This window comes from Dipodomys spectabilis, unplaced genomic scaffold, assembly GCF_019054845.1.
Source record: "Dipodomys spectabilis isolate Male_0828 unplaced genomic scaffold, ASM1905484v1 ptg000092l, whole genome shotgun sequence".
In the NCBI taxonomy this organism is placed as follows: Eukaryota; Metazoa; Chordata; class Mammalia; order Rodentia; family Heteromyidae; genus Dipodomys; species Dipodomys spectabilis.
Window position 1 is genome coordinate 327146 of NW_024870769.1, and position 22448 is coordinate 349593.

Here is a 22448-nt window from a genome sequence, read left to right on the forward strand (position 1 = left end):
ATGTATTGTGTTATACTTACATGCCCTTAAAGGTCGATACTTCCACACCAGTAAGGCTGTGAAATTAACCTCATTAAAGAACAAGGAAAATTGTGTGCCCTTTACAGGACACGGAAAAACAACAGAACCCACCATGTTAGGTGGGCACCATGCCAGGTTTTATTCTATCTACAGTTGCATATAGCAACCTTCTTGTTAACTACAGTGAGTTTGAACTAATTACCTTGCTCTCGTTTCAGATTCCAAGAGATGCAAAACATAAACTTGTTTATGTTGCCAAGAAGATAGCTGAAGAGAGCACTGGGGCCGATGATTTTTCTCACATGGTTCTGTTTGGAGAGCTACCTACTTCACCTCTTAGACATGTAATCACTTTCCTAGATGAGGTAGTTGTCTGTCTTTAATGTCTGAATCATTTCGTCCCATGACCCTTGGAATTTTTGGAGACAGCTCTGGTTGCTTAAGAAGAAGCACCTGTAGAAACCAGCCTGTGTATGGAGAGTGATGGCATTCAGGCTGTTTGTGAAATGAACTAGTACTGATGATAATATCCAGCATGTGGGTTACTTGTCAGCTCATTCTTCTTCTAAACAATGGAAGTAACCACAAGCCAATCTGAATTGACTAGGTTCTTCAACATTCAAACGTATTTGTCAGATTTATTTTTTTGGATTGTTTTGAGTAATGCTGGGCCTTGAACTAGAGGCTTCATGCTCTAGGCACTATACCACTGGAGTCATGCCCCAGCTCCTCTTGCTTTCATTATTTTTCCAAATAGAGTCTGGGTTCACTAGGACCTCTATCTTTCTAATTACACTTCCTGCAGAGCATAATGATAAGCAGGTGCTTTTTATTGATTGAGATGGGGGTGTTGTAAACATTCCCCCCTCAGCTGGCCTAAAGTAAGGACATCACGTGCTGTTACTTGGGTTTACTTGAGGCTTACGTTTGGTATGAATGAGGCTATTGTATGACTGAAGATTTTTAGAAGCAAGGTTTCTGGCTTACTACCTACGTACAGCTTATATAATTGGCTAGTGGAGAGGAGTTTGTGATGTTCTGTTAGGGACTCCTAAATTTTGCCCTATGGTCAAAATGTCTGTCCTCAACACCAAAATTAGAGAGCCATCTGCTTTCCTGATCTTTCCACTTGCTATGTAATTGCTATCTCGAGGTCAAAGTGGAACTTCTGTCTTTCCCCCAGCCTTCCTTTTCTGTTATTTATACTTATCCCGAGGTTAGTGATGTGAACTCCATCCTTGCAAAGCCAGAACACTTCAGTCATCTTCTTTGGTGTCTCATATGAATTCCATTGGGAAACTGCACAATCCCTACCCTCAACATATTTTCAGACATAGCCCCCATCTCCTCTGCTTCTCCCTGTCTTTCCCCTGTATTACTGCATTGGCCTCTACTGGAACTCCTGCCTACATTTTGTTCTCAGTGTAACAGAGCCCAAGTCAGAACACTTCTCAGACCCTGCGTTGGCTCCTTGTTTTACTTTAAACAAGTGTCCAAACACAGAGACTAAGACTTGACTTTGCTGATTGCTTGGAATTAGTATTAGCATCACCAGGAGACTTGTGAGCCATGGAGGAGCTTAGGCTCCACCTAGAGCAGCTGAATTACTGGTACTGGTCCTTACTGAAGAGCAGAAGTACTACTGTGAAGTCTACGGAGTTTGTAATTCCGTCTTCCCTTACCTCCCTTAAAACCTCAGAAGACATACACTTACCACAAGGACTTGGCTCTTACTGTTTCCTCTTCCCCAGAATCCACTCAGCCAGTCCCCACCTGTCTTTGGCTTTGGTAATTTTCAGTGATGCCTTCCTCTAGACGAATAGGGACATGTACCAGGTGGAGAACAGGATGTGACAAGTGAGACTCCCACTTTTGGAGCCAGGGTTACATATAAAAATAATCTGTAAGGTAAGTAATTTTTAAAAAACAGCACACTGTTTACCTATATGGCCTTTATAATTTTTTAGAAGTTTCCCATGGTTGCACCTACAAACATTTGTTAGATATGGAGTCGCCTCCACAGTATCTTCAATGGGTAGGGGGTCGGTTGGAATTGGAATGCTGCCTTCTCACCACTGGCAGTTTAGGAAACAAATCATCAAGGTTTGTTCGTGTGTGTGTGTTTATGTGTATGCACGCGCATGCACATACCAGTACTGGGGCTTGAACTCAGGGACTTCACCCAGCTTTGTTCACTCATAACTGATGCTCTACCACTTGAACCACACCTCCACTTCTGGCACTTTGCTGGTTAAGTGAAGATAAAGAGTCTCTAGGATTTGTCTGCCTGGGATGGCTTTGAACCTCATTCCTCAGCCTCCTGAGTAGCTACTAGGATTGCAAGTGTGAGCCACCAGTTCCCAGCAAGATTTTTTAATCTGTTGAATTTTACTTTTTGTGCTGCTACTGGGGCTTGAAATTAGGGTCTAGGTTCTGTCCCTGAGCTTTTATGCTCAAGACTAGCACCCTACCACTTGAGCCACAGCTCCTCTTTCAGCTTTTTGGTGGTTAATTGCAGAGAAGTCTCACAGGTTTTCCTACCCAGGCTAGCTTTGAACCACAATCCTCAGATATCAGTGTCCTAGCATTATAGGCGTGAGCCACTGGCACCAGGCTTAAAAAGGTTTTTTTTTTTTTAACATGAAATGTATTGTTTAATACTGATGTTAGAACTTGAAGTCTGGGTTCCCAGCAGCACACACAGTAAATGCATCCAGTCTTAGCAGGGAGGCAGAGAGCCAAACTAGAAATGATAGGCACAGTTGGCAAAGCTATAAGATGGGTCTGGCAGGGAGTAGGGGGAGCCTAGTGCCATCTTCCACATCTGTAGGTGTGGCAGGAAAGGTGTGTGTGTGGGGAGGGGGTTCTTGGAGAGGATGTCCCTAGGTCTTGATTTACTTGGAGTTCTGGTTTTAGGTAGTAATGGGTCAGTTAACTATATCCATTGATAATTTTTAGCACTTCTTTTTAGTCTGAAAACAGCCATATTTGTAGGCTACGTAATTTGTTCCCTTTAGTGTTGAAGGACAGGGGAGGTAGCTGGATTGGGAACTGAGAAAATAGGCTGTTGATTAATCAGTCTCTTAGCCTTATGCCTTTCATTTAGGTGATTGTCAGCAAAGCCAACTTCTGAAGTGAAATCTGTGTGTTCACTGCAAGACAATTATGGTAGTACATGTTCTCTGGAGGAGAATAATTTTGTTCTGGTTTTTGTCCGGGGGCAGTCTGATTTGGAAGCTCCATAAGTAGTTGAGGCTACTTCAAAAAAATAGTATATATGAGGTGATGTTGCAAAGTTTCTGTTTTGGAGGCTGGACATCAGACTAGAGTATCAGCAGAGTAGAATCCTCCCTTAAAGCACTGTTTCTGGAAAGAAGGCAGGGTAAGGGAGGAAGAAGATACTATTCTAGATTTTTATCTATAGTCATCTGTCTCCTTAGTAAGCATCCAAATTATTTTGGTTTTCAGAGGAAGACTGAGATATATCCTTACAAATCACAAAAGCTCAACAATTTCCAAGTAAACCAAGCCCTCAAATTACATTGCTTTGTATACAGTTGGTTGGTAAAATCACTTGTAATTAACAAGCAAATCCTGGGCCTATTTGTTTTAAGTTATAATCTTAAAGATGCTTTAAAGTTTTGCTTGGATAATTGCTTTCCAAAACATATGGCTCAGAATTTCATAGGAGTTTTCTCTACAGTGCAGTGCACAAGTATGCTTTAAGAGAAACTGGCAAGTGGTAGAGCCCCAGCCTTGAATGAAAAGCAAGAGTGCAAGGCCCTGAGTTCAAGCCATATTACTGGCACAAAGCAAAACAACAAATCGAGAAGTTGGCCATATCATAGTATATTAGTATGTTAGACTGAAAATTAAAGACCCTAGTACATGAGTGTTGACATCGAAATTTTCCTTGCTTATAACTTTCCAAAATCTGTTGGTACCAGAAATTTAATCTAGAAAGTAGTTTCCTGGCAGACGAATGAATGCATGGTCATTCCAACAAGCCTAATAATGTCTTCAGTCTATTTTCCAAAACTCTTCACTCCCTCCCCCCTCATCCACACAGCCTGATTGTCTTGGGGGTGGTAGATCTAGTTCCAGGCATGCCCTACTAGGTATCCCATGATTTTTGTTTGTCAGGATGCAGTTTTCTAGAATGCTTTGCTGTCCTACTCATTTGGGTCTGCTATTAGGGCTGCTATAAGGAAATGCCATAGACTGGCTGCCTTATAAATAGCAATTTATATCTCGTTGTTCTGAAGACTGGAGAGCTGAGATCAAGGGAGCAGACAGATTTGGGTTTCTGATCAAGGTTCACTTCCTGTTTCTGATTCTGTCTTTGTCCTCATCTGGTCAAAGAAATGAGATTCCTGGGCCCCCCAGTCAGAGGGCTCTGCCCCCTAGGACCTACATGCCAGCCACTGGCTGGGGCTCAGCCCACTGACAGGAAGGGTATGGTCTCCTCATACATGTGCTGTGAACACACAGACATTCAGAACATCATATCTGCCTTGCTCTGTTCTTTTATCCGAAAGATTCAAGTCAAATAATGGCTTTAAAGCGAGCCTTCCTTCAAACCATTTTGTCCCCCAAACAGTTGACAGTTTCACATTCATGCTGAAGGCACCTCAAGTGTGTATGGCAGGTCCTAACTACTGCTGAGCTCACTGAGCACAGACACTGCTCCTGCCTCTCATGCCTAGCTCACTTGACCTGTAGGTGGGAGTTCAGCAGGACATTGTAGTAATACCAGTTTGAAAACCAAAGTGGATCTTCAGTTTTATTCTAGTTAACTAGACAAGTTGAACATTCTTAACAGGAAAATGCAACATCCGAAATGCTCTAAAATCTGACACTTTTGAATGTCAACAAAGGTACCGTGGAAAATACTATACTCTGTTTATGCAAAAAGTTATTAAAAATATGGAAGAAGCCAGGCACAGGTGGCTCACGCCTGTAAGCCTAGCTACTCAGGAGGCTGAGATCCAAGGATCACAGTTCCAAGCCAGCCTGAGCAAGAAAGTCCATGAGACGCCTATCTCCAATAAACTACCCAGAAAAAGCTGGAAGTAGTGCTGCGGCTCAAGTGGTAGTGAGCTAGCTTTGAGCACAAAGAGGCTCAGAGACAGTGCCAAGTCTCTGAGTTCAAGCCCAAGGACCAGCTAAAAAAAAAGGAAAATTACCTTTATGCTTTGTACATATCACAAATATGAAACACAAATTTTGTTTAAATTGGGTGCCAGTCTCCAGATACCTCATAACATATATCATCACATATCTCTATTTATGGTATATATGCTTTATCTCATGATATATATGAATATATGATAGATCATCATATGTCTATAAATATTCCAAAAGCTCAAAGAATCTGAAATCAGAAGCATCTCTGGTCTTAATCATTCTGAATAAGGGATACTCATCCTGTGTTGTCAACATACCTTTAAAGAATTAGAGTAACTATTTTTGGAGCATTTTAGCTAACTGTAATTTTATAATATGCTGATAAAATGGATGAGATGTATCAGAAAAATGAAAAAAAAGTTTAAAATTAATAGATTCCTGAGAGGATACCTTAAAATGAATAGATGCCTAAACCAACATGCTCTCTTATGAATAATGTAACACATGCTGGGGTTCTGAATGTAAACAGGACACTGTAGTGGCGTTTGAATACCTAGTTTCCTGGATGCTGCTCATTTGGAGGAGAAAGGAGCTCTGAAAAGGTCTATGTGCTTGAATAAGAAACTTTTCAACTAATTCAACTTTAGTCCATAGGGATACCTCCCAGGGCTGGAAAGATTCTGACCCTCGGCTTTTTTTTTCCTCTTCATTAATATATCTGCCAACAAGCCCAGTTGTCATTAAGATTGCAGTTTACAACTTACTGAAAACAATTTTACTTATTTCTTGCAGTGTTAGAGTCAGCTGCTAACTCAAATGCATTGATTCAGCATTCATTCTCTCCTCTCTCTGTAGATTTGATATCATAGGAGGGTATTTATGAAATGAAGTAGTTTCGTTGCCAATTTTATATGACAAGAAGAATCTTTGGAGAAGCGCCTTGGTTGTAAATTTAAAAACATTTCTTTTTCTATAGATCTTAATGCCAATTCTTTCTAATAAGAACAATCATAAATCCTGGTCATGTTTCACCTCACAAGATATGGAACATCACCTAGAACTCATGAAAACCAAGATGCACATTTTTAAAGGCAAAATGTCTAGAAGAACTCTTCTACCAATTCCTACTGTTGCAGAAAACATTGACCTGGAGCAGAATTACTCAGAGACAAAGTACGTAATGTTGTGGAGCACATAACATGTTACAGTGGAGAGACAACCTTCCCATTTACTATCCCATCCAGACAAACTAGTTGCAGATGCAAAAATAGAGAAGAATTATAATTACATCATAACTTTAAAATGTGTATTTCCTTGGGAAGTATACTTTTAAAGGAAAATAGTTTTCCTTTAAAATGTTTTTTTTTTTGAGGCTGTGGTAACATATTTTTAACACTAGAACATGCTAAATATGGGGTAAAAGGATGTCACAACTCAAGGACATGAGAATAATGGATTTTTGAAGAGCTTATACTTAGAAAACTGGTATAAGGATGTATAAAGTAACTATAGTTCACATTTTATCTTCATCGAGCTAAAATTACCTTTGGGTTCTCTTATTAGTCATTTTAATATTTGCAGGCTACCATCAAATGAGAGGCGAATACTCCATGCAATTGAATCTGTGGTTATTAAATGGTCACATCAAATTCAAGAAAGTATAGAAAGGGATTCAGTACAGCCTTTGATAAATGGTCTTCACTTGATACCGTCATATGAGCTGGATTTCTGGACAATGAGGAAGGAGAATCTATCTAGCACTTACAATCAAGTAAGTAGAGAGCCCTTGGCTAGGGAGGGCTGGTACCACTTTTTGAACAGTGTGCTTCATGATTGCTGGGCAGGCATATTATCACTCCAGATACTCCACCAGCCTTTTTTTCATTGGTTATTTTCAAGATAAAATCTCATTTTCTGCCTGGGGCTCAGCTGGATCTTGATCCTCTTTATCATGCTTCCGTTAGTAGCTGGGATAACAGGCTTCAGAAGGTTTAGAAGGGGTAATTCAAACTTTTTGCCAAGGTCAGATTCTAGCTCTGATTCTCTGTAGACTCTGCTTCCCAAGGAGGCTAGACTTACAAGCTTGAGCCAGCCTAAAAATTGTTTATCAATTGAGTAACCAAAATCAACTGTAGGATAAATTCTCCCAAGCAATGATAGCCAACAATTTTAAAGGTTTAACAGTCTTCATAAGATTTAATAGTCTTCTCTGACTCCAAGATGCTACATATATGGTATGTATTTCAAGAGAATGAGAGTTAAAAGTGATTTTTGCCTTTAGAAGAAATTTTGACTTTTGAGATCATTAGAAATATTTAGTAGCAGTTGAAAAAGAAAAGTGGGAAAATGTTGAGGATATAAGATTTAATCCATCCTGTCTTTGTAAATGATTTGGAGGAGTGGATCTCTTTCACCTTAGTAGGGATAGCTTTAGAGTTGACTGCCAGTGTTTGCTAAGAATTAGTTCATTCACATGCCTCAGAGTTTTGTGAAACAGATCAAGAAATTTTATATGGAATTAATAGTTTCAATATATAATATGGAAATGGACTTTTCTGAAAATCCAAATTGAAAAATACTAAGTACAAGATAAGCTTATGGAGAAATATATCAAAATGATTTTTTTTAGCTTGAAACCAGATATGCTTTTGAGTATTAATGACCATGCACATTGAGTGAAAGTGGAATATAATTTAAATATTTTCCTAAAAGAAGACATTTAGTAATCCAGCTCTTATTTATTAAAGGATTTTTTCCCCCTCCTTTATTAGCTTCAGACTCCAATTGTGCTCAAGATGGTTAAGATCCTGAAAACAAAACAGAGCAGCTATTTTCCTACTTTGAAGGACATTTTTGTGACTGTGGAAAATGGTAAGACTCATGTTCCGGGGGCCTAGTGTGAATGTCATGATCTCTTCATGATCGGGCCCCACTCACTGCTCAGCCTTGACATTTACCTGCCTCCTGGCTACCTTGCTACCCTGGGCATAACCATGATGTGATTGCACTTCATTCTTCTAGTGGCCAATTCTTCTCACCCTTTGTTCTTTATTTTCTACCTATACTACCGACATGGTTTAGCTTAAAGGTTTAACTGGAGCTGTGTGTGGAAAGGTATGGCTCTCAGTATTTAGCAGAGGCAAAATGAAAGCCCTGGGGAGAGGTTAGAAAACTAGCAGTTGTGCTGTGATTTTAGTCTATTTACCCACTAGATTCTGGATGTGCTGGGTCTCCAGATATTTAGCTTACAGTCATTCAAAGTCACCATTGACATTGTGATTAAACCTGTGTGATTGGAAAATTATAAAAAGACATTCAGCTAAAAAATCTCATCCTCAAGTGTGTATGGTGGCTCATGTTTCTAATCTGAACTCTTAGGGAGGCAAAGAGATTGATTATGAGGATTATGGTTTGAAGCCAGCTTGAGTAAAAAGTTCATGAGACACCATCCCAACAGAAAAAGCTGGGCATTGTAGTGTGTGCCTATAATTTCTGCTGTGGCAGGGGCCGTAAATAGAAGGGGGACAGTCCAGGCTGGTTCTAGCAGAAGTAGGATCCCATCTAAAAAGTAACCCCAGCAAAAAAGGGTGTAGGTGTGGATCGAGCAATAAAGCACCTGCATAGCAATTGGGAAGTTGTGAGTTCAAACCCTAGTGTACACACACACACACTCACACACGCACGCACGCACGCACGCACGCACACATGGGCGCATGCACACACGCGCGTGTGCGTGTTTTCCTGTGCTTGTTCTCTCAGTCTCTAGTTTGAGTTCCAAATATAACAACTCTCCCTGGTTCCTGACTTCTGATTACATTCATTGTTCATGTTTATACAAATATGTGTACATATATATGATAGTAAAGTTTTATTTTTAATTTTTACTGGTACTAGGTGCTGTCCTTGAGCTCCTTTTGCTTAAGGCTAGCACTCTATCACTTGAGCCACAGCACCACTTCTGGCTTTTTCTGTGCTTCATTGGAGATAAGAGTCTTACAGACTTTCCTGCCCTGGCTGGCTTTGAACCTTGATCCTCAGATCCCAGCCTCCTGAGTAGCTAGGATTACAGGTGTGAGCAACTGACACCTGATAATAATAGTTTTAAATAATAAAGTTAAAACTGACACAGATACTGGTTTTTGCTTGTTTTAACAACTTGAAATTTTCCTTTTTCACCCACTTTATGTGACATTTGGAAGGTTGGAAGATAGAGTGCCCTTAAAAATGTGTTGTGCTCTTTTTAGGATTTTCTCCATGAGTTCTGCTTGAAAAGAAGGCCTAAGGGGAAATATTCAGTCTAGGGTATTTGTCAGATATGAACTGCTATCTGAACTCTGCTTACAAAGCATGTTGAATTTACTCTGCCTCTGGTCTTTAATGGCCAAACTGGCCTGTTAAAGCTTTCTGGGCAGAATCAGTGTGTGAACTTAGAGCAGTATTTTTTACTCTTGACATTATTATCAATTGTAAGCAAGATCTTTGCCATAGGGTCCAAGGTCTCTACCATGGATGCCACCAACCATTCCTAATAAACAAAACAAAACAACCTATCTTCGGACATTATAAATGTTCCCAAAGGCAAAAAAATCACTGGTTGCAAATCACTGGATTGAGGTTTCAAATACACTTATCCAGGCTCTGGGCTTGTAATAGGTTTGCCCTCAATAAACAGAGGTGGTTGGCATTACTTGTGCACAGAATTCCTACAGGAATGAGTCCCAAGGGTTTTGGGAGCCTTATGGGCATGAGGCCTGAAGATTGCTAGAAAATACTTCACAGTGAAATACATGACCTAAATACACATGGACTTGTAGAAGACCTGTTTCAAAGGTCTACCTGGGACTCAGAAAGTCAGCAGGCTTAGCACATTGTAAAGGCACTTACCTATTAAATGCAGTTATTTGAGTTTGGAACTAAGACAGAAATACATGGATTTCAAAACCTGAATAAATCAGAAAAGTTCTGGAATTTTCTGTTTTTTTTTTTTTTTTTGTAAGTTTTGTTGTTGGATTCAACTAGTATGTTTGAAGTAGATTGATATGACTGAAAGATCACCAAGGTGTGTGTGTATATGTATGTACATACATATGTGTACATGTGTGCACTAGTATTGGGGCTTGAACTTAGGGCCAGGGCACTGTCCCTTAGAGCACCAGCCTTGAGCAAAAACTATCGCTTGAACCATACCTCTACCTCTGGAATTTTGCTTGTTAAGGAGAGATGAGTCTCTTGGATTTGTCTGCTCAGGTTGGTTTTGAACCACAATCCTCAGATCTCAACCTTTTTTTTTTTTTGTCAGTCATGGGGCCTGAACTAATGGGCTTTGGCGCTGTCCCTCAGCTCTTCAGCTGAAGGCTAGCACTCTACCACTTGAGCCTCAGCCCCATTTCCGGCTTTTTCTGCTTATGTGGTGCTGAGGAATTGAACTCAGGTCCTCATGCATGCAAGGCACGTACTGAGCCACCTTCTTAGCCCCAGATCTCAACCTTGTGAGTAGGATTATAGTGTGAGCCACAAGTGCCCAGCCTATTTGTTTTTTTGACATAAAAATTTTGGGATCACATCAGAAAATAAAATTTAGCTTCATTCCTTACCTTTAAAAACAACTTGTATTTTGTTCATCGAGGTATTTGCAGGCTTAGAAGCAAAGCGAAGTGTGTTAGAGGAAAATAACCAGTTTTAATCCAGAAAAAAATCTTTAGAGTTGGCAATGCAATCACTAGCAGCTTCAAAATATTGACTCTTGTCTCTACATCTGTGGCATTTGAAATGTTTTCCTTGCTCCTGTCATGCTGAATGGGTTCTTTTTTTTTTTAAACTCATGCAACATAAAATTAACCATCTTACAGTTAAGTTCATCTAGGCCCATTCACAGTGCTGTGCTATCATCATTTCTGCCTAGTTTTAAATTATATGCATTGCACATAGTCATTTTAACAGTTAAATCTTAGGTAATAATGTAATGGAAGATTTCCCAATCACTGCTTCAGCTCCTCTCATAGGAAATGTCATTAGGTATGACCATACCCAGAGGAATTCCCTTAATCCAAGCCCTAAAGTGAAAGGCAGCAGCATGGAGATGCTGAGCTCCCCCAGCGTTCCCGCAGGAATGAGGAGAAAACCTTGTAAATTCTGAAGTTTCTTCCCTCTGGGTCTTCAGACACAATTACTTCTGCTTTGTGAGTAACTAGACCAGTCCTCTCCTGAGTGTTGAAGTTATAAGCCGCTCCTGGGTTGATTGTATAATGAAAAAGAAAATATGGGCATGTTGTTTGACATGGCTTTCCTGAACCTGTGAAAGTGTACAGCCAACAAACTGAACTATTCTTGTCTTCAGCTCTCCTGGAAGCCCAAGATGTGGAACTACACCTGCGACCCTTAAGAAGGCACATTCAAGATCTCCAGGAAAAGGAATTCCCGCAGACCCTCATTTTAATCACCCCATTATTTCATACCATCTATCTTATCTGGAGCCACTCCAAGTTTTATAATACTCCTGCTCGGATTATAGTCTTATTACAAGAGTTTTGTAATCTCTTCATCGACCAGGTATGAACATTAAAACACTAGGAAGAATAAGAATCATTTTCATGAGGTAGGTTTTGTTAGACTAGTAAAGAATAAATCAAAATTACAATAAGAGCACAATTTTCCTGTTTTCGAAAGGATTTTTATGATAACAAAGACTAGGTGACTTCTTATCCTGAATGGTAAGCGGGCTCTGGAAATAAGTCAGATACAAGCAAAGGACAAGTTGTTGCTGGATTTTGTTTAAACAGGTTTAAAAGACAGATTAAATGTGGAGATTTAAGGCAGCTTCCCCATAAGGCTGCTTTGTCTCATACCTTCTTTGTAGCCTTCTCAGGTTTGCATGGGAACATTGCTCATGGAAGGCATTTAGAAAATGAAGTTAATTATCCAAGAAATTATCCTTGAAAGAAAAAAGTGCTGGAGTTATCTTGAAAGAATTCAGATTCATTGTTGATCTTTAATCTCTTCTTATCTAACTTCCATTATACTTAAAAAAAAAAAAAAACTGGACAAGCCAGGCGTTGATGGTTCACACCAGTACTCCTAGCTACATAGGAAGCCATTCTGGGCAGGAAAGTCTGTGAGGCTTATCTCTAACCATCAAAAAAACGCCAGAAGTGGAGCTGTGGCTCCATTAAGTGAGAAAGCTCAGGGACAGTGCCTAGGCCCAAAGTTCAAGCCCCAAGAGTGGCATAAAAACAAAAAAACCCTAGACTACCTCCATCCACACGTCATCTTTTCTGGGTCCACAATGACATCCCAGAGCTGAAAGATATTTGGATTCCATCTAGTCTAGGGCTTTTATTTAATTAAGTTTGTGTAAGTACTGAGACTTGAACTCAGGGCTTTGACACTGTCCCTTAGCCTTTTCACTTGAGGCTGGTGTGCTACCACTTGATCTATAGCTCCACTTTTGGCTTTTTGGTGGTTAATTGAGATGATATTCTCATAGACTTTCATGCCTGAGCTGACTTTGAACTGTAATTCTCAGATCTCAGCCTCCTGAATATCTAGGATTATGACACCTGTACAGGGTTTAGGGATTCTTAGCGTGTGTCTTAGTCTATTAGGTATGTTATAACTAAATACCTTAAACACCAATTCATTTTCCCACAGTTTCTGGAGCTTGAAGTTTGCATCAGAGCAAGAGCAGGGGCTTACTTAGTTGAGGGCTGTCTTCCTGTCTTACAGGCAGTTGGCCACCTCCTTATGTTGTCCTCACTGGGCAGTCTTTCCCTATTATAAAGACACAGTCCTATTGGATAATGGCCCTGCTCTTTTAATATCATGTAACCTTAACTCTACCTTTTAATCACCCTGTATCCAGATAGCCTCATTTGGGGGCTTAGGCCTTCAACATACTGCTTTGGGCACAACACAATTTCAATATTAGATGAATTAAATTGAGATTTGAAAGGTGATATCTGCTCAGTTTCTCTGCTAGGAGGGAAAGCCAGACCAGAGGAGAGCTGCAGAATTGGAGTTTAGAACTTCCGGAGACAGCAAGTGAATTTAGTTTTGGAGTTTTGTTTGTTCTCCGTCGCTCCCCACTTGTCTGTCTCTCCCCCTTTTCCTCTGTCCCCACCCATTTCCCTTTGTTGCCCTCTTCCCCTTCCCCACCTCTGCTTCTGAAGAGTGAAGTGAATGTATAAAATCTCTGGACTCAGACCAGCCATAATCCTGATTGAACCACTTAAGGGAACTTAAATTATTCCCCTGAGCCTCAGTTTGAACTTGTCAATGGGAATAATATCTAGTTAGGGGCCATTGTGAGGATCAGAAGAGATGTGAGGATCAGAAGAGATAACAGGAAATGCTCACTGTGGCACCCCACATTCAACAGAAGTTTAGTAAAAGTCAATTCCTTTCTCTTCTCTTGCCAAGCTATTGGCTTCGCAGCTAAGTGCAGCCATCAACAGGATGTGCAACAGGTCAGTTCCTTGTCATAATTTATTGTCATCTCCTCTGTTTCTGTTCTTTTAGTGTCAAATTCAGTTTTTCTGTGTTGTTGAACAAATACCTTAGGCCTCAGAGGTGTAAATCACCACAGGAGACTAGTAGAGTCCCTGTTGCAGGGCCAACAAATACAACTATCACTTCCTCCAAACCTGTTCTCGTTGTATCGAAACCATTCTACTGCAAAGCTCCATTAGCGGCCTTCCCTTGGTATGGGTGACTTGAAAGAAGTCCTGGTTACCTTTACACCTGTAAACATAGTATCCTGGCTCCTATTTCTATGTCAACAGCCAGAGTCTACCAAGCTCTTTGACTTTTGTCCAAAGGTCTCATTGACCTGATTTTCTTGATTTTTTCCAAAGTAGCACATCTTGGACTTTGTAGTACATCTGCCCTCACACATTAGGAATCAAAACTTAGCAATGAGAGCCAGGCACCTTATGGTGTATGCCTGTAATCCTAGCTACTCAGGAGGCTGAGATCTGAAGATCATGGTTGAAAGCTAGCCCCAGAAGGATAGTCTGAGAGATGTATCTCTAATAAACGATCAAAAACCTGGAAGCGAAGCAAAAGAAACTTAAGGACATCACCCAGGCCCTGAGATCAAGTCCAAGGACCAACACACACTCTTTCATATCTGGATTCCTTAAAGAGTTAAGTCCCCATTCTCACATGTTTGTTGACTGTGTTTAATATAACACTGCCTACTGCTTATTATTTTGCAGGGAACTTTTTGAAGCCCTTTACAAAATATATTAGATCCGTATAGCACTGGACATGGTGTACATACCTGTAATCCTTACTACTTGGGAGACAGAAGCAGAAAGAGCTTCATTTGGAAGCTAGGCTGGGCTACAAAAAAATTCAACAATATAGTAAATACAAGTAAACCCTCATAGCACAATTTCAATATAGACACTATTAGTAGCTCCAGTTAATAATTAGACTGAAGCCCTGAGAGAACGAAGTAACTTTTCCATGATTACCTAACTAATGATTTAAGTTCTTGCTCATTATACTGCACTCCATATTTATGATGTGTTTATTCTAATTATGATATATGTGTTATGCTAATGATACTTATAAAATATTACCATTGTATAACATTTGTAGCAATGGAAATATGCCTGAAGTTCCATATCTCAGCATTGTTTTTTAGCTTCTCCTAAAACTTTGGTGTCCTGATTTACTTTACCATACCTACATTTTTGTTAGCTTCTTAAAAGGAGTTTTGTCATTATGGGATATTTAGTTTTTTTTCCCCTAGTCTTCTCTCTTATAAATTGCATATAGAAAAGTGATACAAATTTGGATAATTGGGTTATTTCTGATGTTGATCAAAGGTTATAACATTTTCATGGCTCTGGGTGATTTTTTAAATTTACGATTTTTTTCTAAAACATGTCAATTGTATTTCTATAAAAAGTTTCATTATTATCTGCTTGTTTTGAACATTATCACATTTTAGAGACTCGAGCTCCTTCATTGATTGGGTAATAGTGATAACAGAATTCTGTTTCTGTTTGGTTTGTTATGGTTTGTTTTTTAAGGCAGAGTCTCATCTGTGGCCCAAGCTGGCCTGGCACTGGCATGATCACACATTTTATATACATTTCATAACTGTTTCTTTGATCTTCCCGTGCTTTGTTTTCATGAATTTATTTGGCCTGTTTTAATGAAAATTAAGCATTGTTTGACCTGCTATATACTGGAGTTCATAAATCTATGTTACATATTAAAGGCCACAAGCTGACATTTTATCAATTCCATTTGATCTACAGATCCATTCAGTGTTTTTAATTTGCACAGTAATATTTTGTTTAGAAAATTAGCAGTGATGCTGAAATTGGAGAGATTTCATTTAAATTCCAGCATTCCGGCCTCCCCTGGAGAGTCAAACATAGTTGCCACATCACCTGCTGCCCAGGTGATGGGGGTTACGGGTGCACCTTTAGATGGACCAGGTGCTGCCCACATGGTTGCTAGGGCTGTAAGTACACCTTCAGATGTATCAGGTGTGTCCATGTGACCACAATGTTCAGTGTTTGTGTTATTCCTGATCTGCTTTACTCATAGCGTGCCTGGCCCTATGACTGGGTATTTAGTCATGAGGAACCAGTTAGTTCAATGGGAATAAATGTGTTTCTCTTTAGTTGCTGTAGTGGCCATTATTATTGCCATTTAGACCAGCCATATAAGAAATGTCTGGTCACTTGACATGATGACACAAAGGTAGGTAATGGGTCTTTTCTTAATGTCCTGCCTTGACTCCACATCCTGGTCACTGTGCAACATTGTCCTGTAAAGCCTGCCATCCTCTCTGTTCTATGCTTTTAGTATCTCTGTTATAGAAATTGTCCCCTCCAGATCCCTGGTAAGAAAGAAGTAAAGTCTAAGCAGTAAAGTTTGCAGAATGTGTCAGAATTGAGTAAAAATAAGAATCCACAAAACATAAAATAGAAAAGGAGCTAAGTATCCAAGTAGCATAACATCATTGATAAATTGGCTGACAATTAATTGGTTTATTAATAAGTTGATTAGCTGTAGAGTTGTACCCTAGTATCTAAGGGTTGGTGGGCTGCAGGACCGACCGCTCATAGTGACCAGGCTCCACAGATAGTCAAATTCCTTGTATGAAACAGTTAATTTTGTTCATAAAAATCTATGAATATTATCCTGTTTATTTTTGTACTGTTTCTGAAACTTGAACACAGGACTAGGGCATTCTTCCTTAGCTTTTTCATGCCAGGGTGATGCTCTATCACTTGAGCCACAGCTCCACTTCCAGGTTTTGGAGGTTAATTGGAGATAAGAATGTCATGGACTTCCCTACCCAAGCTGGCTTCAAATCTCCATCCTTAGATCTCAGCCTCCTGAGTAGCTAAGATTACAAGTGTGAGTCACCAGATCCCAGCCCATTCTACGTATTTTAACGCATTGCTATATTGCTTCATAGTACCTAGTTCAATGTAAAAATACCATAAGTAGTTGCTGTAGTGAATTGCTGAGAAAATTACAACAAAATATCTATATGTTAAGTAAAGGTACAATTTTTTTTTTGTCAGTGTGGGGCTTGAACTCTGGGCTTGGGTGCTGTCCCTGCTCACTTAAGCTCAAGGCGAGTGCTCTACTGCTTGAGCCACAGTGCCACTTCCAGTTTTCTAGTGGTTTTATTGGAGATAAGAGTCTCCCGAACTTTCCTGCCTGGGCTGGCTTTGAACTGTGATCCTCAGATCTCAGCCTCCTGAGTACTTAGGATTACAGGCATGAGCCACCAGTGCCCGGCTAAGGTACAAAATTTTTAAATGTGTTTAATCAATGAATCATTGGATTCATGCATACAGAACTAATAGATAAGCCAGATACAGGTAACCCACTCATATAATCCTCGCTACTCAGAAGTATGAGACCTGAGGATCACAGTTTGAAGCTAACCTGGCAAGAAAGTCCATGAGAATCTTATCTCCCAATAATCACCAAAAAGCCAGAAATGTAGCTGTTGCTCAAGCAGTATAGAGAGCCAGCCTTTAGTGAAAAAGCTAAAGGACAGCACCCTAAGTTCAAGCCCCAGTACAGGCATATACACACACAAGAATCAGTAAGTAGACATGAAAGCTTGACTGTGTTTGTGTTTCTAAGATCTTTTAAGTGGGACCAGTTCATTCTAAATCCAGTGGCTTTTTGTTTGTTCATGCTGATACCATTAGCTATAAGGTAACAGAGCTAGTGTGGTTGGGTGTGCTGCAAGGGTATGTGGGAGATCATGAAAAAGGAATTCAACGCTTAGGATCTAAAAGACATCATGAGCTTCTCCTAATTCTATTTCTTCATTTTACAGATAAAGGAAATAGATCCTCTGTGACAACTTATCTAATATCACAAAAGCAATTAGTGACACCTGGCTTAATTATGGCCATGTCTCTTGACTCCGGTGATATTCTTTCACATCTTCTGTTGCTTAGTGCAAGGAGATAGGCTTGGGGGTTTGTCATTTAAGATATTGAGTGTCATCACTTTGTCTTCGGGGGTCTTGCTAACAGTGGACTGTATGAACATGGAGTTAATTGGCAGTGATGGTCTAAGCTGTGTGAGGGCCAGCCAATAGGTACAGGGGGAATTAAGGGATGACTTGTCCCAGTGGTGTCACTTTAGGTAACTAGGTAACAGGAAAGGCAGTTGAGTTATCTACACAGATTTTAGTTTCCTACATGTCAGAGAATAGTCCGTGTGTGTACGCGGATGTGTGTGTGTGTGTGTATACAGAATATACTATACCAATATACCGTACCAAAGTATAAACCGCTCTACAATAAAAACTGCAGTGGGATTATGGGGAATTCTGTGTAGAATGTCATCAGCTTTTGTGAAAGATTACTTTTCTTTCCAGATTGAGTGGGAAATAATGAAATTAAGATGCATTAAAAATGTAGCATACCAAAGAACCTTTAGAATATGTGGCTCTGTAAGGTTCTTGGGGATTCTGAATAACAAATAGAATGGTCCCACCATGGAGGAGGGACCTAGATAGTGGTCCTGTGAGCCACAGGTCCATGGGCCTTCTAGCTCTGTCTTTTTTATCCTCTCCTTTTCTTTCCCTCTTTCAAAACATGTTCATGTGGCATCATTCAGCTGGCTATATATCCTACAATGATGCTTAAGCCTGAAGAGGAGAATTTTGCTATCCCTAAAGAATTTCCAGTGGTATACCAACCTAATCAGTTCTTTCTCACTTTTGTAAGTGATCCCCTACTACTAGGTAATTGGCCATGTTCTGAAAAGTCACATTTTGATAGATTATTCCTCTATAGCATGTGTATTTCTTTATATGAAAAAGTGAATACAGAATATTTGCTGGCAAGAATACCCATGTGGATTCAGATCCCACAGTTGTCAAATGTATGAGGTATAGCAAAAATTTAGTCATTGCTAGAAAACATAAATCCAGAAACAGTCCAGAATACATAAATCCAGAAAAAGTCAAAACTGTTGTATATTATTCTAACGTATATAAAGAGACACCATTAAATTCTATCTGCCTGAGTTTCTAGAAATTTTGCTTTCTATCTTACAACATTACTGGCCCAATTCTAGATATTGTCCATTACAATGATTATTGAAATGCATAGCTCCAGTCTGAAACTATTAAATATAAATTGGATTGTCATTTGGATTGTCATTTCTTTTTATTGTCTCCTAGGCAGTGGCTTACCTGTCACCAGAGGACCTTTTAAAGGGAGAAATCGAAGACTCACTGGAAAAGGTGCAGGTGGCCATTAACATCTTAAAGACTTTCAAAAATTCTTTTTTTAAATATAAAAAATTATTGGCAAGCAATTTCATGGGAAATACAGAACTGAGACCTTGGGATTTTCAGTCTTCTCTGGTGTTCTGCAGATTTGACAAGTTTCTTGACCGCTTAATAAAAATAGAGGTATTGATTGATTGATTTTTGTTTTTGTGGGTGGGGACCAAAAAGACTGTAGATAAAACGGGTACCACTGGCTCATTCCTGTAATTCTAGCTACTCAGGAGACTGAGATCTGAGGATGGCAGTTCAAAGCTAGCCTAGGAATAAATCTGAGAGTCTGTCATCTCTAATTAGCCACAAAAAGCTAGAAGTGGAAGAGTGGTTCAAGTGATAGAGTACTCGAATAGAAAAGCCAAGCAAGATTCCAAAGTCCTGAGTTCAAGCCCCAGTACTGGAACACACAAGCCAGTAGCTTTTTGCATGACTATGGAAAAGTGAACTCCATGTGAGGGAGGGAGGTCTCATTCTTAGTGATCTTATTAGGAACTCATAACCAGTGCTACAAAGATAGAAAACTGTTTTTTTTTTTTTTGGTCTGGTCGAGGGGCCTGAACTCTGGGCCTGGCCACTGTCCCTCAGCTCTTCAGCTCAAGGCTAGTGCTCTACCACTTGAGCTACAGCGCCACTTCTAGCTTTTTTATTTTTGCTTATGTGGTACTGAGGAATTGAACCCAGGGCCTCATGCATGCAAGGCAAGCGCTCTACCACTGAGCCACCTTCCCAGCCCAGAAAACTGTTTTTAAAAGCTTTTACTTGGCTTTGTTTTAAATTCATTTTTGATCCGAACATTACACTGAATTCAAGTAGGTTTCTAGTAGTGAGTCATGGTTTACATATATTAGAAAGCTATGATTTTTTTTCCTTAAATATTTAAGAGGAAATATATGAACATCTTAGAAAACCCACATACCTGTACATACCTGAAAACCTACATGATACTTTCTAAATAGCACACAATTTTTTTTTGTTTGAGAAAGAATATTGCAATGTTGCCCAATGTTGCCATGCTTATCAAGTACTGATATTATAGGTATGTGCCATCATGACTGGCTTTCCAACTATCTTTTAGCATATAAATAAACATATATACATATAGTACATAAGTAGTATAATATAAAAATATGTTCAACAAAATATTAATACTACTTACATGCCAAGCACTGGTGGCCTACACCTGTAATCCTAGCTATTCAGGAGGTCGAGATCTGAGGATCATGGTTCATAGTCAACCCAGGAAGAAAAGTCTTTGAGACTCCTATCTCCAATTAAGCACCTAAAAAAAAGCTGGAAATAGAGATAGGGCTCGAGTGTTAGAGTGTTAGCCTTGAGCAAAACAACAACAACAACAAAAAAACAACAAAAACAAAACCCTCAGGGACAGCATTTAGGCCCTGAGTTCAAGGCCCAGGACTGGTACATAACATTTCTTAACACTATAAGATGAAAGGGTCTGGAAATACATGTTTTGGGTAATTTTTAAAAATACCTAAAACTGAAAATTGAATGAATAAGCACATATGCTTGTGTGTGTGTCTCTGTGTGGTTTTTAACTAATAACACTGCCTTCTTTGCAAAGCTCCTTAACAATTTTGGGTTTTATTACTGATTTGTTGAATTCCACTTCAAGATTTATTTTCTCATTGTCACTTATTCAGCTGGAATGCTGAATGGGCAATGCCAAGGGCAATTATTGCATCTCTTTCTTGACAACTTTCCAGTTCCTTTTAGATGAGGACATTGATCCAACTCAAAGAAAGCATAGGTAGCTGAAAATACAACTTTTGCATATACCATTAGAGGAGTCGTGTCTATAGTAAATTTGGCCTAGACAGTGAAATACTTCTTTTCAGTACATTTGAAAATGAGAGTGTGAACTTAAAAATGAGCAATTACTGTGTTCAGTTAATGGTCTTTTATTCTCTGTCATGGAAGAACCTACTGACTGATTTTGAACGTTTAAAAATGGAAGAACCTACTGACTGATTTTGAATGTTTAAAAATGTTCTTTTAAGTCTTCCTGCTCATGATAATACAAAGGTATATTTTTACCATTTTTTGTATATTTTACAAAGGATATATTTGTCACCATATTGGAGTTTGAGAAGCTGGAGCGACTGGAATTTGGTGGTGCCAAGGGAACAATTTTAAATGAGGAAATCTGGAAGATGAGTGAAGAACTTATGGAATTCTGTAAAGTTTTAAAGCAGAGCATTTATGACCTATGTGACTTCGAGAACACGGTAATGTTGTACCTCTGACTTTTCATGTCGTAGGAGCTAGCCGAAAGGAAGGAAGGAAGGAAATGCAGATAGACAGACAGAAAACCAGAAAAGCAGAATGAAAGACAAAGACAGAAAGTAAGGAATGTTTTATATGGAATATGACTTTATTCAGCATTATGTTCATATTTGGCCAGGCAACCATCTTTGAAATGTACAAGCTAGTGTGTTAGCTTTATAAGGATGTGGTGAGCAAAATTGATTCCTTAGAATGTTAGTACCTTTGGGGAAGCACGGTTAATGGGAGGAGGATGTTGGTTGGCACGTACCCTCCCTGTGGAAAAGCAAGAGATACTCGGCAGATATTCTGAACCAGTCCCCAGAAACTTGTACAAGGTATGGCAATGGAAGGCATTCAATACATGGAAGCCAATGCGTAGTTCATTGAGTGAGAGCTTGAGTTGCATTTGAGCTCCAGTAATGGTGTATGTGTGCATGCACACACACAAATAGAATATAGAAGTTCCTCTGTCAATACCTTAAAATTAATACATGAACGAATCAAAAGTTTACTCAACTTGTATACTTATATTGAAGACTTAACTTTTTTTTAGGTGAAGTGGTTGGATATCATTAATGCCTCAAAATGTTTTTGCTTAATAAGCTGCTCACGCTGGCACTTTTTAAAATTGTTTATATTATGTTGATTTCTAATGAAATCAGTTATGTATATGTGCATGCATGTGTATATACACACCTCCCTTTGCCTTTCTCCTTCCTTGCATATACCCTCATTCATGAGTCCGCAGTTCCTACACTCTGCCTCCACAACACATGAATGGCGTAGTCAGCCTTCCTACACTTTGATATTGAAATAGTTTAAATATATGCCAGTAAATTAAATGACTGCTGGTCATTTCTTTATGAGATACGGTTTTTGACCTTTCTTGGTGTGGTGAAAGGTCTGTCGGCTATTGTGGTGCCCATGTGCAGAAGCTGAGGATTTTCTCAAATGTTTCCTGAAGAGTGTGCTTGACTTTCTCAGTTATTTACATTGAATGGAAAGGTTCCCTCAGGTATTGTCTCTTCCCCAAGGAGGGACCATTTGAGATGTAAATAGTCAAAGGAGAGACTTCTTCAATGTTTCAAAGTTAGTTAGGCGATATTAGACTCAGTAGCTTTGTTTTGCTGGTTTTCGGTGGTGCTACTTGCTTAGTTATCTGAGAAACTATTTCATCAAGTGGAGAAGTTATCCTTCTTGAAGGCAGTTCCTTGGCTTCATAAGC

General features: G+C 39.4%; 1 protein-coding gene across 1 annotated transcript in view; it reads left to right on the top strand.

The window, feature by feature from the left end:
• The first annotated feature begins 303 nt into the window (after positions 1 to 303).
• Dnah11 (dynein axonemal heavy chain 11) overlaps positions 304 to 22448 on the top strand; it is a 274358-nt gene continuing 252213 nt past the window's right edge. Inside the window, exons 1-7 of the mRNA XM_042685047.1 lie at positions 304 to 386; positions 6125 to 6321; positions 6730 to 6919; positions 7920 to 8019; positions 11486 to 11697; positions 18833 to 19066; positions 21016 to 21183. Coding sequence (XP_042540981.1) covers positions 324 to 386; positions 6125 to 6321; positions 6730 to 6919; positions 7920 to 8019; positions 11486 to 11697; positions 18833 to 19066; positions 21016 to 21183 — 1164 coding nt within the window. The 5' untranslated portion in view covers positions 304 to 323. The remainder of the gene's footprint in view (positions 387 to 6124; positions 6322 to 6729; positions 6920 to 7919; positions 8020 to 11485; positions 11698 to 18832; positions 19067 to 21015; positions 21184 to 22448) is intronic.